General features: G+C 41.2%; 1 protein-coding gene across 1 annotated transcript in view; it reads right to left on the reverse strand.

The window, feature by feature from the left end:
* VAT1L (vesicle amine transport 1 like) overlaps positions 1 to 7,141 on the reverse strand; it is a 98,389-nt gene extending 91,248 nt beyond the window's left edge. The window contains exon 1 of the mRNA XM_006122434.4: positions 6,777 to 7,141. Coding sequence (XP_006122496.1) covers positions 6,777 to 7,000 — 224 coding nt within the window. The 5' untranslated portion in view covers positions 7,001 to 7,141. The remainder of the gene's footprint in view (positions 1 to 6,776) is intronic.
* Positions 7,142 to 16,735: the final 9,594 nt, after the last annotated feature.

The following is a 16,735-nucleotide window of genomic DNA, read 5'->3' on the forward strand; positions in this document are numbered from 1 at the left end:
TACATTCATCCTGCCAACAGCCTCAAAGCATCGGAATCACGACCGACGGAAGCCAGCTCCTCTACTTGGGCCCATTCTAATTGGCTACTAGGATTGATCTGAGCCATAGACTGGAAACTATAACAAGGTCACCAGGACTGGTGTGTGTGTGTGTGTGTGTGTGTGTGTGTGTGTGTGTGTGTGTGTGTGTGTGTGTGTGTGTGTGTGTGTGTGTGTGTGTGTGTGTGTGTGTGTGTGTGTGTGTGCGCGCGCGCTTCTTGTTTTGTATTCTCAATAAACATGGCTTATTGCCTTTCCCCCTAAAAAGATCCCTTATGCTTCTTATAAGCATAACAATGGGAGATAATGCTGCCCTCTTCTTCTTCACAATGTCACCTGAAAATGAGAACAGGCCATCACATGGCAGTATTGTACCTGACCTTGCAAGGTATTTATGTGCCAGATATGCTAAACATTCATATTCCCCTTCCGGCTTTGACTTGTAGGGCTTTTTTAAAAACCTTTTTATAGTGCCAATATTTGTTTAAAAAAAGAAAAGTAAGCACCAATTTGTATGATTTTGTAATAGAAATCAATATATTTGAGAATCTAGAACATGAAAAAATATTTATAAATTTAAATGTGTATTATATTATTGTTTAACCATGAAATTAACCACAACTTTAAAAAATCTCATTAAATTATTTTGTTTGGCAGTCTTAAAATAATTGTGATATTGGGGAAATGACAGATTTTGTATTATTTAATTAATTATCATTTAGTTAATAGCTGAGTAAGTTTGATTTTGGCCCAGCTATTTAAATACTTCAGTCATACACGATATAGCTTCTTCCCTCTCCATCACATTTTTATTCTCTTGTATATGACTTGTTCCCATATATCTTTGAATGTTCCTGGTAATTTGTCAGGAGAAATATTTTGGATACATGACATTTATCAAAAAGGGCTTGTATAATATATGTCCAAAGAGGGAAATCTGGGCAAAGTTTCATTCCTCTGAATTATTCCTGGCCTGATTTGAACCTCCATTTTTCTAAGCATTTCATGAAGCCATTTGTACAATCCTCATCAGCATCAGTGAGATAACTCAGATCAGAACAGGGCTCTGTGATGAGGCCAATAAGCTTATTTAAAGATTAAAAATGAGCTTAAGGTAAATTTGAACTTGAGTTTTCAGAGGTACGTTGCTAGTCTGTGAATTATCTGTGCAATATTAGTCCCTATGAAATCTGTCCTTAAAATTCCTTATGCCTTCTCTAATTTGAAAGGGGCAGGTTGCCTTCATCATCTGGAACTAGAAGCTTTATCCGGGGTTTCTCAGGTCCTTCAGGACAGGAGACTGGGAGGTGTGGGGACAGGGCGAGGGGGATCCCTGGGGCCAGCCTGGGGTGATAGGAATCCGCCAATCGGCTTCTGTGGTCATTTAGGAGTATAACTGACCCTGTTCTCACAGCCCTCCCTTTTTGGTTGATGAGAAACAATTATATTTCACACACATCTCATTATCCTTACCATACTTTAAGTCATGATGAGAGGAAGCTGCATACCAGATTTGGTGGTCCTAGCTCTTACCATTTAGGAGGAGTTATTGAACAAACAGACTCTCACATGGACAGACGCAAACTCTCCCAAATATAGAATTCATAAAGGAATAGTCTTTTCAAGTTGTGGTCTAGAGTACGTGCTACAACCTTCTGATATTTGAAAGCTGTAGCCTCCACTTTATTAGCTGTATATAGATGCCTTGCTGTAATTTGGACAATGACTAAGAGGCATACGAAGAATAAGCACACAAATATATAATCACTTTCATTTTTGAACAAGGGATATGAATACTGTTCTATGTTATAATGTATGGCAATCCCTGCTTATGCTGTATGTAAGAGGGAGAAGTTGCTTGAAAGCCCCCCTTTGTGCAGAGAAGCAAGGGAGATGTTGCTTGAGAGCTACAAAGTTCACATTCAAATTTCCTCAAAGGTTGGGAATGCAAAAAAACCCTGGGTTTTGGGAGCATTTGGGAGCTGACCATAGGGTGAAACCTCTATGGTTGAAAGTCTAAGGTAAGAGACATATTAGCATAGCTATAGAAGATTTTAAGGAGGTTGACAACACTGAAAGTCTGCAGGGACAATTCATTATGGGTAATTTCAATTTCCCCTGTGAACTACTTGAATGGCACCTCAGGGATATGATCCAAAGGAGGACTATGGATACATAAATGTTTGCTTTCTGTCCTTCCGTAAGGACAGAACTCCTGACTAACTTCAGAAATATGCAGGAATTAATAGAGGATGGACTGTAGTCGGTAATGCAGCGAGAAAGAGAACAGAACAGAGCTATGCACTGATCAAACTATAGTTTTCATTTTAAGTCAAAGTTTGGATGCAATTGAAGTCTGAGGAGGAAGGCACAGAATGATTCAAGTAACTAATCCCAAGAACAGAGTATTCAGGCAGGGGTTTTGCAGGCACATTCTGTGAAATAGCAGCGATATTAACAAGCATGTCAAAAGCCGAACTTCATGCGCTGGATCCACCCTCCCCCCTTGATTGTTCTGTCAGTGGGGCAAGGGATTGCTCACAACAGAGTGGGTGGTGTACCTTAATTCCTAACCCAGTATTACTGCAACTGTTCTGAAGCTCCACATTCATTCACTCCTTTATGGGAGTGTGGAATTTCTTGGTTCCCTAAAATGGAGGGTTTTGTGGCTGTGTTACTGTTCCCAGATAATCTCTACAAGTCTGGGGGTGGAAACAGAATGTTTCCTTTATCCTTCCTCATCTAGTGTGGGGCTTCGCATTCCAGGACCCTGAATTGTGCAGTCCTTGGCCCCTGTCTAAACACAATTCCAACACCGAAGGGTGCTCTTCATGTTCCATGTTGGGGCGATACTATCTTGTGGATCTGATTTTCTTGCAGACTCTGGTGTAACTCAGGAGTAACCCCACTGAAGTTACTGGATTAATATCAGTGCAAGTAAGGAGACAGTCAAAGCCATGTGGCACAGATCCTCAAAGATAAATGTAAGTTCCTAACTTGCACTGAAATCAATTTAAGTTAGGTGCCTAAATTACCTAAAGTGACTTCTGAAATCATGAAACCTCCCAATTTTTTTTTACAAGCAAAACTTAGTTTCAAGTGTTTCTCTAAATAAAAGGAAATGCAAATAAGAACTCTATAAGAATACACTTGACATGATGTGCTACTCTGTTACACATGGGATTTCTTTCACTTGCTTCTAATTTAGGAGACCGCTCTGTTTCTCCACAAATGCCAAGGAGGCAAAAAGGGGTCACCTCTGTCTCCCATCAACACATATGCATCATGAAGAGCAGCAGCAACAGCTACTATATCATTGATGAAAAATAAATAAAGGGAGGTAGGTTATTATATGAGATCATAACCTGTCTTCTACTCACTTCTGTAATTGGGATAGGTTTGTTCTAGCTGTTTATCTGATCTTGAAATCCATACGAACTCACGCATTTTGTTAGACACAGACAAAATAAACAAGTAAATATAGCAGCACCATCATTATCAATCAAGAAATTATTATAGGGAATATGCAAAAGCTGTGATTCAGGTCAGTCACTGACTATTGCTTCATCTCTTAATCACTGAATGAGGCTAGCGTATGACTCATCACAAATGGAAGACACTTTCAGGCAAATCATTGATATTTCAGGACTTCTAAAAAAAAAAAGCGCGATTTGTCTGGTTTAAATGTGAATAGCAACACTACCACAGGTCCCAATTTTTTCCTATTCATATGCTCTGAAACAGGAAGGCAAAATGTAAGTGTCTTGATTCATGCAATAAGTATGTTTAACTGTTCAGGTACCTGTGCCTCTTACAATGTTTTCTAACTAATATTTAGCAAAAGCTGTATTGGTTGGTTAATTCTTTCCCTCTCTCCTCCCTCCTAAAAACCCATCTATAAAGCCCCATTTACTGGAAGCTGCTATCCTTACATTGCTTGTTCTGAGTAATACATTCAACTACGTCAATTTGAGGGAAGCTCATTCTGCATCTTATATATTATAAAGGGCACACTACAGTGGCCACAGCAGGCATTTTCATCATCTCGTCCGCCAGCCTCCCACCCAAACCCATGCAGCTAGCACCATTTTTTCCTCCCTCTTTTCTCCTTACCAGCTGCAAATACAAGGGTCAATGACCTAATCCCTTCCCACCAGTGGCTCAAAACAAGCTTTGGCCATCTGATCCTCTCTCTTACCCTCTGTGCCCATTTCCAGCTGAGAACAGACATAGATGAAAGGCTATCTGCACATTCCTCCTCCTTGAACTGTGCTACAGCTTCAAAAATATATAGTGCAATAAGTGATCTGACTAACTCCAAACCAGTAATTTATGCAAGTGACTCCACTGATAAAAAAAAAAAAAAAATCAGTGAGGGTACACCTCAAAGAGTTTAGCAACAGCAACAAAACCTTTGGAAAGCTAATTATTTTACAGCTAAGTATTCACTACACAGGTAACTACTGTTCTTTGTAACACAGAGGATTGCTGTCATGATGAAAAAGAAATTCATGTGCATAAATGGAAGTAAGTTCTGTCCATCGCTTATGCGTTTTAAAAGGAACACAGACACATACCAAATTCAAAGTTAGAAATGTTAACTGCTAAATATTTAATGATTGAAAATGCTCAGTGAAAAGACATTACAGCTCTGCTCAATATTCACCAAACCCTGATTTTACAGACAAAAACCACCAAGCAGTTTTCACTATATTCAATATAGACAATATGGACTTGTTTTCATTTATTTCCCAGAGTACCCATAATCTGCAAGACACTTAAAAAAAAAAAAAAAAAAAAAAAAAAAAAAAAAAAAAAAAAAAGGCAAAATTCTGTCCTGTATCTATATTAATCATTCAGGTTTCTGGATAGCTGACCATAATTCACTGAAGAATGTGAGGAGGAAAAAAAAAAACCCACTCATCAATAATGGACCAGCTGATTCATAAAATACACAATAAGGAAAAGCCAGTGCCCAACAGACAGATGTATAGTCAATGTTTCTGTTTTGCAAACCTATCAGAATGCAGCAAGTTTAGTGATACTCTGAATACACTGATTAAAAACAAACTCATCATGGCCATAAACCAGTGTCATTTTCACTGTCAGTAGTTTCTAAAATAACCACCTAAGCCTTCACCTTCATGTCCACAAATACCAGAGTATTTACATAGCAGCAGAATTCCACAGTGTGTGACCACAGTGCTCTGTCTTTGTGCACAGAAGGCCTCACTGCCATTGACATTTAGGGAAAATTCTATGGCCTTTATTATGCAGGAAATCAAACTAGATAGTTCTTTCTGGCCTGAAAAGCCCATGACTTCAAAGGAAGTTCTGTGCACATACAAGTTCTAGGTTTGAGTTTCTGTTCATTATAAATTTATGCAGCTTAAGGGCAAAAAAAGAGTCATACTAGATTGGCTGAAAGACTGTTAACAAAAAGGTTTGGACCAAACACTTCTAGAACCTAACTGGTCACCACTAACCATCCATCAGTTCCTCACAAGAACTTGGGGGATAGTAGGGGGGAGAGTTGCCTTGATCTACTGCCAGCGCTCAATGAGAAACTTAAAAAAAATGGCAATGGTAGTATCTAGTGGGGGAAATAATGGCAGGTATGGAAAGGAAAGGTCATGCTACTCAGCAGTATAGCAGCCAATCAGATATTGACCAACATTTCTCAGACAAAAAACAAACCCCAAGTATAGCTGGCCAAGTATCCCCAATTCTCCCAATCAGCTCAAAGAAACTCAGACATTAAATGCGACATTATTTTCTTTAGGCATCATGAGAAATGAAATAACTGCTTGCAGCACAAACACCCATGACTGCCTTAATCTTTGGCTTGTCCAGAGAAAATAAAATTTGGTACAAAACCACTCTCAGTAATTTTGTTCTCTGGAGCTGTCAAATGAAAATAAAATGTAAGCTTCTGAAGTTAGCGAGAGATATGGGAAAGGCAATTGCAATGGAAGAAAGAAACTGCCAACCTAACTGCAAGGTGGGGTTCCATTCTGGGAGAAAAGGTAAATGAATGAAGTTAATGAAATAATTAACTGCTTCTTGAATTCAGACTGAGGAGAGAAACCAAATCAAATAACCACAGAGAGCTCCAATTTGTAATTTCCAACAAAGGGAAACTTAGGACAGCCTGCAAAATAGTAACAACTAAAGATAAACTTTACAGACAGAGGGATCAGCACAGAAATCTGATAAACACAGTGAACTGCAAAGTCATAGAGCTGGGGCGGGGAGCAGGGTAACCAGTTTAATAGCAAACACAGAGGTAGATTGCCATTTACTGCCTGCCTTCTCCAAAAGGAATGGAAAGGGGCAGGAAAACTAGTGCTTTAACATGCAGAAATCACCACGCAGGAACATAGGCACACACATACATGTCAAGTTACATACATGTCAAGTTACAAGTCCAGAGGCTGGACTGCCAGAGGTTTCCTGGGACTGTCAGACCAAAGGCGAGGGAGAGGGATTTAAAAGAATGGGGGTTTGAAAGACCATAGGGCCATGCTTTTCTGTGAAAGAGGGAGTGTGTGGCTATTTCTCTTTCCTCCCCCGCTTTTCTCTGGTCCCATTCCCCTTTCCTTCCCCATGCATTACAAATGGCCAGGGTCCCACCCCAGTCCCAGACACCAATACCACAATCACAAGACGGGGATGGGGGGAGGGGGGAAGCTACTGCCTAGGGGGGTGGGGAGAGGCAGAGAGAAGCGATACTGGACCAGGCTTTGACTCGGATTTTGAGCTCCCCTTCCTGAGGCTCCGGCATGACTTTCTTGGACACCCGGAGCTTGTTGAGCCCCCCGAAGCCAGACAGCAGCACGGCTCGCATCTCCTTGGTGTCCCCTGCCCGCTGGCTGCCGCTGCCCTCGGCAGCTTCCTTGCCTCCCTCCTTCTCTATCATCTGCTCCGTCTCCTCCGCTTTCTCTGCTCCTTCCTTGGCCATGGCGAGGGGCTGGCGGGATGCAAAGGCGGCGGCGGAGGCGCAGGGGGCTGCGCTCAGCCTCTCCCTCCTGTTGAATGTGGAGGATGCTTAGCTGTGCAATGGCTGCAGCTGGTGGAATGGGGCTCTGGTCCTTCCAGCCCTACCGCAATGCACAGAGTAGCTGCGCAACACGAATCACCAGCCCTGCAGGTAGCCTCCGTGTAAACGCCTCGCTTCCAGCTAATCTATGAGGAGTTGATCCAGACCTCCTCCCCCTCCCGATGTGACAATTACCCGCGGATCTAGACAGCTCCCGGGCTGCGTAGTTTGTCATGGGCAGAAGGGTTGGTGGGGAAGCCCTGGGCGGGGGGGAATTATGGCCTGGAGATTCTCTACCCATTAGCAGGGGACCTCAGCCCAGGATATATGGGTTTACTGCGCATTTCTCAGCCAGCCTGGTATTAGAAAGAAACCGGGCTCTATCTACGCTGGATGTGGGCAGGTGTGAGTCAGCTCTGCTCCTGACCTGCCCAGAGAGCTAGCAGCGACGGGCAGGATGCGCATAGGGTCTCTCCCTTCAGATCGTGTTGGATTGAGAGCTGGGAGTCAGGGGATTATCCTAGCCCCTGTTGCTAGATCCTAGTGGGTATAACACACTGCTTCCTCCCTTGGGAAAGAGATTTGTCCATCTAAGAATCGGAAAAAGGAGGTAAAATGCAGACCTCGTTACAATTAACCAAGCTACCCCAACATAGCCCCTTGCCATGAATGGCCCCTGAGCTTTTGTGGCATTTTACTAAGAGCAGCTCTTCATTTCGGGGAGGAATCTCCCTGCTGTGTGCAGGGCCACTCCCCTGGGGGCCCAGGATTATTAGAATTTGTGGGGCCTCCTACACTCCAGGGTGGGGCCAGATTTGAGGGATTCAGAAAGTAGGAAGGGGCTATAGGTTGAGGCTATAGGGTGCGGATGGGGTGAGGGCTTGGAATGGGGATGTGGTCTCTAGGATGGGGCTGGAGGTCAGGCATTTGGGGTGCATGACAGGATCTGGGTGGGATTTAGAGTGCAGGAGGGGACTCAGGGCTGATGCTTGGGGTGTGGGGTCAGGGAGGGAGTTAGGGTACAAGGCTCAGGGCTGGGGATTAGAGTGTCAGGTGCTTACTGCAGCAGCTCCCTTTTGGGACGGTGGATAGGTAGTAGTGCAGGCTGCACTGCCCTATGTTCTCCTGAAGGCAGCCCCCCTCACATCCAATCCTCCCCACACTTTTCTGCACTGCCATGATTCTCGGCCAATGGGAGTTGTGAGGGCAGAGCCTCCAAGAGAGGGCTGTGCAGGGACAGAGCTTCCCTGACTCCAGCTGGGAGGAAGGGGTATGGCAGTGTGTCAAACAGCCTCTCCCCACTCTGCCAGGAAGGGCTGGCCAGAAACACAGGGGGTGCGTCTAGACTGGCACCTGTCTACACTGGCCGCTTGAATTTGCGCAAGAGCACTGATGTTCTAATGTAAGAATTCAGTGCTTCTTGCTCAAATACTTTGACGCTCCCACTCAGGGATAAGCCCTCTTGCGCAAGAATATTTGCGCAAGAGGGCCATTGTAGACAGGCGCCTTAATTTTTTGCGCAAGAAAGCCCGATAGCTAAAATGGCCATCGGAGCTTTCTTGTGCAAAAGTGCATCTATACTGGGCATGGATGCTTTTGCGCAAAAGCATCTGTGCCAATCTAGACGCTCTTTTGTGGAAATACTTTTAATGGAAAAACTTTTCAGTTAAAAGTATTTCCGCAAAATCATGCCAGTCTAGACACAGCCAGGGGTTTTAGCTCTAACCTCAGGACCATGGGCTGCAGTCCCTAAAGCTCTTTCTTAAACTAGCCCATTTCACCTTCTAACACACACCACTGCATAAATATATAAATAAAGAAACTCATCTAAGGGGAACAACATAGAAAAAGAAACCACTTTTCACTAAAGTGCATGCTTTATAAAAAAGCCCTCCAGACACTAATGGAAACAATTCCCAAAATGCAACCTGGGTCTCATTTTCAAAAGCAACTCAGACAGATAGGCTCAGCTCCTCAATAAAGTGAGGAGCCTAAACGTTGTTGAGGTTCTGGGGCTCAGGAGTTTCAGTTCTATTGACCTTCAAGAGATTCAGGCTCATACTGAATGTACCCAACATGTGAACTCCACTGTTCACGTACTTAAAGTTATGCACATATTGAAGTGCTCGTGGGGCCTAAAGTAATACCTCAAACAGATAAGCCTATGGTCCACTGATCACTGTAGATTTCCCTAATGTACTGTAAATAGAAAAAAATCCAGGCTTTAATACCAAAAACTACCACTTTTGTTCTGTTAGCTTCAAAATGTCTCAATTCATACTAGTAATGGGGGGTTGTACAGTGGCCCAATGTTCCCTCTATTATTTTCCATACACGTGCAGAATAAATTGTATTATGTACACCAAGGCATGTGCAAATATGGACCACCACTAGAAACAAAAAACCTACGTGTGGGTACTCTGCTAATCAGCTGGGTGGCATTTGAATATCTCCTGAGTGGCCTCACAAGTGCCCAGTACACAGGGAACACTGCAGTGGTCACATTGTGCTAGAGAATGTGTCAGGGTTCTGACTTATGCGTTCAAGGCATATTCATATTATTTAACTTCCCAAATACACATTAATGTGTCTACATGAATATATTTAGCACACAATATTTCAAGAAAGCAAAACAGCTTTAAAAATACTAATAATCAAATCATAATTAGTAATGTGTTGGTATAAGATATTGGCACTCACATACTAAAATTATGAGTGACAATATAGACACTACAGAGTATTACTCCAGAGTCATTTTTTTCAAGAAATGACAAGTGGAATGGTAGTTAAGGCTGTGTTTATAAAATCTCTAAAAGCAGGACCAAACTCCCTTTGTTTCACACTACAATAGCTGGATTTAGTCTTCAAATCCACCTCACTATCTTCATAGAGGATACAAATAAAATATTTACTAATGTTTGCAGAGAACCTATTTTAAAATGTTCCTTTCAGAAATTCTGATATCAAAGTGTGTTAGAAGTGGTAAATTAAGGTACTTGTATTTGCAATTGATTGTGAATTGATTATGATTTGTGATTGATGCAAATATATCACAAATGAATGTACATGATAGGAGCACAGCAGTGGTCCAGCTCTTCAGAGATATTTAAACATCTCATTCCCTTTGACTTCAATAGGAACTAGGTGTATAAAGACATTAGGGGATCTGAATCACAATGAGGCTGCATTGGTCTACTTGAGAGCACAGTTTGCTCCTTTTTATCCAACATGCATTTCCCTTAATGGATATTTTGTACAGTCATTTTAAATGTAGCCATATTTTTACAATTTAACAATATTCAGGCTGGTGTATCTTTATCCATGTACTAGAGAGACCAGGAAAGGAAATGTTAATAAGAGATGACAAAGTGATATGCCACAGCCAAGGAAATTTGCTCATCCTATCAGCACTGGTAGGCAGGTAAGCATTTTAGAGGTCAGGAAGTTCCCCTCTTTCCTTTTCTCTCCCTGGAGTATAATGTGAATACTTTCTTTTCTATGCTAGGTATACTTGGCTGGCTAGATGCTGCCAAATAGAATACTAGGTTCTGCTATTTTAGATCTGGCTATCTGAATGAGCAACAAGGCAACTAGCAGCTAAATAAAGAGCAACCAACATTGTATTCCAACCGATTCACAATTCTAACTCAAATGGCAAAGTGTAAGAAGATTGGGGAAAACAGAGCAGATGATATATGTCAGCTCAGGAAAATCAAGCATAATGGAGAGATTTTTGGGGGCAGCTCCAACTTCTTTGCATCGCTGGATGTCTAAAGCAGCCACACAGCAAATAGATTTGTCCTCTCTGGGGATTGCTCTTACCTGGAGGAATCCTCTGGTTGGATAAGGCTGCAATGAAGCCCTAAGGTATGCTGGAGACCAGCTTGGTATCTCCTTTGCCCAGATAATAGGAGAAAATAAAGCTTCCCTCTGGTCCTGTATCAAGAGTAGCTTGTCCATACTAATGAGTCAAGCCTTATATCTATTGCACCTCAAAATAGAGTAAGGGATACCCTGAAATACAGCCACTTTACAACATCATTATATTTGGCTTGGAGTAGAACAAATATTTTCTCCATATAAACTACATAGATCTATGTGTTCTGCTAAGTCTTGATATAATGTAAAACTAAATAGATATTCTTGAATTATATGAAACTAGCTGATTTACCCAGAATTGCTTAGATCCATCAGTTAATTAAGGTTTTTAGGGGGGAAAGTAAAAGGAAAAGTACATGCTTTATTAAAATGCTTGTATTTTTCAAAAAAGTGTTATTTTTATAAAGTTAATTTTTATTTTGGATTTATTTAAAAAGGGCGATTGTTAATTTTTTTTCCATTTAGTTGTTTTTAGTAAATTGTTTTAAATGGGAATTCCATCAAGTGCATTTTTTTCTTTATTTGCTATGTTTTAACAAAACAGTGCTTTAGTCAATTTGGTTTCCAGTAACATTTTCTTCTAGTTTTCAAACTTTAAACACTGATTTAGCTGTGCCAAAACTCCAAATTTTCCCATTTTATCGCTTTTCGGTTATTGGGAAACCATCCTATTACAGGTTCATCCTGTTTTTCTGGCTCATTTTGGTTCAATCTCTCAACATTTGCTCAGTGACGTCAATTTGGAGGACTGTCCTTGCTTTGGTGATTCTGACTTGCTTCTGTTTGGTTTTATGAGAAGCAAGCCCATTTAAGGCACATTTGATTTTCCTGGCATTATTTTCTGTTATGTTAAGAGGAAGCTGGATATGTAATTTGATAGTTCCATCTCTTACCATTTAGGAGGAATCTTCAGAGGAGCAGCCGAGTTAATCTGTAACAGGAAAAACTTAAAAAACAACAAATAGACTAGTAGAACCTTAAAGACTAACAAAACGTGTAGATGGTATCATGAGCTTTTGTGGGCACAGCCTACTTCTTCAGATGACAGGAGTGTTAGAAGTCCAGATCCAAGAATAAATAAGGGAAGGAGGGAGCGGGGGAGAAGGAAAAAAAGAGGGGGAAAAAAAGGAGAAAAAAAGGAGAGGAGGAAGAAAAAAGAGAGACAGTGAGTTGACAAGCTTCAGAGAGATAGTCAAGTTAGTCAGTAACGGGAAAAACTTAAAAAAACAACAACTAGTCTAGTAGCACCTTAAAAACTAAATAGTTACAAGAGGCTGATAAGAACCATTAGCACCTCCATTGGTTGGTTGGTAGATTAAGTCATAGGATGTGGAAGGTAGTGTGCAAGCCAACCAATGTCTTTGTTCATACCATTTGCATAAGAATTCAACTTGTAAATGAAGTTAAGTTCCAATCCTTCTCTGTGTATTGGCTTGTGGAATTTGCCTGAAACAAAACAGTGACTTAGAGATTCATTAATGAGTGTCCAGGAGTGTTCTCCAACAGGTTTTTGTGTATTGACTTTTTGGATATCTGATTTGTGTCCATTAATTCTTTCCCGTAGAGACTGTCCAGTTTGGCCAATATACATGGCAGTGGGGCATTATTAACATTTCGGAGGAGTGCTTGCTCAAACAGACAAATTCTCTAAAATACATAGTAGATGCTTTATTCTCTGTTACACTTTGATTTTACAACCACTTTTGTAACCATATTAGATTGTAACATACATTATTATTTACACTAGGAAGTAATGTGAATACTTATTCTGACAATCTATTATAGGTCTTCTGTTAATTGACTTGTACTTCTCCAAGCCAGGTTACACTGGATTCTTATCAGGATTGTGGAATGCCTATGTAAATCATCAAGGAACATAAGAATGGCCATACTGGGTAAGACCAAAGATCCATCTAACCCAGTATTCTGTCTTCTGACAGTGGCCAATGCCAGATGCCCCAGAGGGAGTGAACAGAAACAGGTAATCGTCACGTGATCTCTCTCCTGACATCCATTTCCAGCTGCTGACAAACAGAGGCTATGAACACCATTCCTACCCATCCTGGCTAATAGCCATTGATGGACCTAATCTCCATGAATTTATCTAGTTCTTTTTTTAACCTTGTTAAAGTTCTGGTCTTCACAACATTCCCTGGAAAAGAGTTCCACAGGTTGACAGTGAGATGCATGAAAAAAAAACAAAAAACTTCCATTTGTTTATTTTAAACCTGCTTCCTTTTAATTTCATTTGGTGTCCTCTAGTTCTTATGCTATGGGAACAAGTAAATAACTTTTCCTTATTCACTTTTTCCATTCCAATCATGATTTTATATACTTCTATCATATCCCCACTTAGTCTCCTCTTTTCTAAGATGAAATGTCCCAGTCTTTTTAATGTCTCTTCATATGGGACCTGTTCCAAACCCCTAATCTTTTTTTTTTTTTTTTGCCCTTTTCTGAACATTTCCAATGCCAAGATTTTTTTTTTTTTTGAGACGAGGTGACCACATCTGTACGCGGTATTCAAGATGTGGACAAACAATGGATTTATGTAGAGGCAATAAGATATTATCTTGTTCTCTATCCCTTTTTAAATGATTCTTAACATTCTGTTTGCTTTTTTGACTGCCGCTGCACATTGAGTGGATGTTTCAAAGAACTATCCACAATGACTCCAAGATTTCTCTCTTGGGTAGCTATTTTGGTCCCCATCATTTTGTATGTATAGTTGGGATTATTCTCCCAACATTAAACATTTCACAGCCCATTAAAGTAAAAGCATGTCTTTCCATTGACTTGAATGGGCTTTGAATAAAGCCCTAAAGGCATAGATATGTGAAGGTTTGGAAGTGTATAAAAACTAGCACAGAAATCAGAAGGTGCTCAGTATTCTGCCCATAAATTAACAAATGCTACAGCTATCCCCTATAAAAAATCAAATGCCTCCAAATATCTGAGAGGCACAAGCACTTTGATAACATATTGGTGGCCATAGGTATAAAAACCTGAATGGAGCAGGCTGATTCTTTGATCATGGCCTTAACATACAAGTCAAGTCAATGATATATTTTCTACTGTCATTCCTTCTAACAGTGGCTCTTAAAAAGGGTATTTTCAGGGAAGTGCTAAAAATGTAAGACATTATCTGTGGATAAATCCTGGGAGTTGGTAGTCAACCATCTCTATGCTATATTTATGAGGGCCATTTGCTGCTACTGTTATTCATAAAGTGTATATTCTGCAAGCAGTCCTCTTTAAATCAGTTGGATCATTCAAGGGGCAAGGGGCTATTCATCATAAATGTTTTCCTGGGCCTTGGGTAAAACCAGGCATTTCATTCAGTATAGCTGTAAGAAGCAGTTAAGCTTCTTTCGGAATAAGATAATCGAAACAATAGGAACCACCACCCCAAACACATGCAAGGCCACATATAAGACCAATCAGAATCTGGGCTGGGTAGGTGGTCATGTTTCATTGGGGGCTGGGAGAATGAAAATGTAAAGGGCTGAGCACTAGTTTAGTGGAGGAATGTGTGTGTGTGAGGCTATGTCTACACAGCAACGTTATTTCAGAATAATGTCAGTTATTCCAAAATAATGTAGTGCACGTCTTCACGGCAAGCCTGTTATTTTTAAATATATTCAAAATAACGGGCTTCTTACTCCGACACCTGTCACCTTCATTGTATAATATATAGTAGCCCAATGTCTGTGACTCTGTAACGCTGAAACACTGGCTGTTCCCTCTGGGCGGAGCTGTTGCCTCCCACTGCAGTGCTCAGCTGACTTCTGTGCCACTCAGCCGGGTCGCCGCGTGGGAGCAAGTGGCACAAGCGGCCATTTGGGGTTCGCACTCCCAATGCAGCACGGAGGTGAGAGGCAGGAGGGGGAGAAGAGAAAGAGAGAGAGACGGAGAGAGAGGCAGGAGGCGGACGAGAGCTGAGAGAGAGGGCGAGGCAGTAGAAAGAGAAGAGAGAGAATGGCCATTTGTGCAGCTTGCTCCTGCGTGGCGGCCCAGCTGAGCGGCATAGAAGTCAGCCGAGCACCACGGCCGGAGGCAAAGGAGGGATGGGGCGGTTACGTACCTGCCCAGAGGGCGGGGCCTGGACAAGCATGCATCCCCGACGGAGACAGAGGATAGCGGAGAGAGAGTGACAGGCAGGAGGGGGAGAAGAGAAAGAGAGAGATGGAGAGAGAGGCAGAAGGCAGAGGAGAGCTTAGAGAGAGGGGGAGGCAGTAGGAGGAGGAGGAGAGAGAGAGAAAGAGACACGGAGCGAGAGACCGGAGGCTCAGGACAACAGATCCACGTGGAGGAGAGACATGAAAATCCCGTCTTATGATGGGCTAATTGGCTAGTTGTATGAAGAATAAGGTAAGTTGGGGGAAGAATGCTCTTTTTCGAAATAACTGCTGTGTAGACAGCACCAAAAGTCAAAATAAGCTATTTCGACTTAAGCTACGCAATTAGCGTAGCTCAAATTCCAAAGCTTATTTCAAGTTCAGCCCTGCTGTGTAGACATGCCCTGAGAGAGATTGGACCCAGCCAGCACACACAATTCAAGAAGCCGGAGAAGATAGCAGAAAGGCAAGGGGAGACAGAGAGGCTCATGCAGCATGACGCAGAGAGCTTTTGGGTATAATACTGTCTGGAAGAGGCTTGGACGTGTAAACAAAGAAACTGTTTCCTATTGTTTGAGTCCTACTGTGTTCAGAGAAACAGACCTGCGTGTACATTTTTTTGGGTAAAGAAACAGGTCTGCACCAAATAAATATGAGTATGTCAGGTTCTGATATTGAGATATTGACATTTTATAATGAGTTACATACTAAGAATTTTTTAATCTTAGCTGGGGAATTTTTCTTATCAGTGTAACTGTGTATGAATTCTTGTATGAATCAGTGGTGCAATTAATCAATTCTCTGTTTGCAGTCATTGCAGAGAGTTATATTTTCCCCTTTAGTGTAGAAAAGCAGTTTAAAGCACCTTGGAGTCATTTGGAATAATGAAAACATGTTGTGTTTTAAATTAGAAAGGAAAAGAAACTAAAGTATTTTTGCTGCGATTTGGCAAGTCTAAGAGATGTCAGAATGATTCATGTGGTTGACTCTCTGGTTATTGTATTTTCTCAATAGTCATGTACATAAGTTTTGCCCAGACAACACAGTGATGGGTACAATTGAAATCAGACAGATCACTTTTAAAAACAATAATTTTTAAATATCTTGTAATATGCTTTTGTTTGAAGAGATAAATTATTCCCTCTGACATGTTTTTTCTGTTGCTTTTTTATTCTTTACAATAGATCTACAGTGAATAAGGCTGTTTTTATTTAGCAAAAGACAGAACCAGAAATGGTGATGGAAACCATATAAATAAATGCATAGATAGAGCTAACCCCTTTTTCCCTGTCAACCTCCACTATTGAAAAGCGGAATATGCCTGTCTTTTATCCTTTGCACTGAAATATATGCATATATCCAAACCTCATGCAGTTAAAAATATGCCACATCGTCCATTCTATTTGGCTAAACAGAATTACATTTTACATTTAAAAAGAGAGCACCTTATACCAAAACATCTTTGCTTATGTACTTCTCTGAAAACTCTGTGTTAGGCATATGAAACAGACATGCACATTTTACAAATGTATGTTCACTGGCTGGAATACCCTTTGAGTTTGTGTGTAAAGGTTCATCTATGCTCCTCACTTCTTGTGGCATCATGTAGATACATTACAATATAGCCCCCCAAAATGGGCATAAAGAGCATCATAGTTTG

This window comes from Pelodiscus sinensis, chromosome 12 (assembly GCF_049634645.1).
Source record: "Pelodiscus sinensis isolate JC-2024 chromosome 12, ASM4963464v1, whole genome shotgun sequence".
NCBI lineage: Eukaryota > Metazoa > Chordata > Testudines > Trionychidae > Pelodiscus > Pelodiscus sinensis.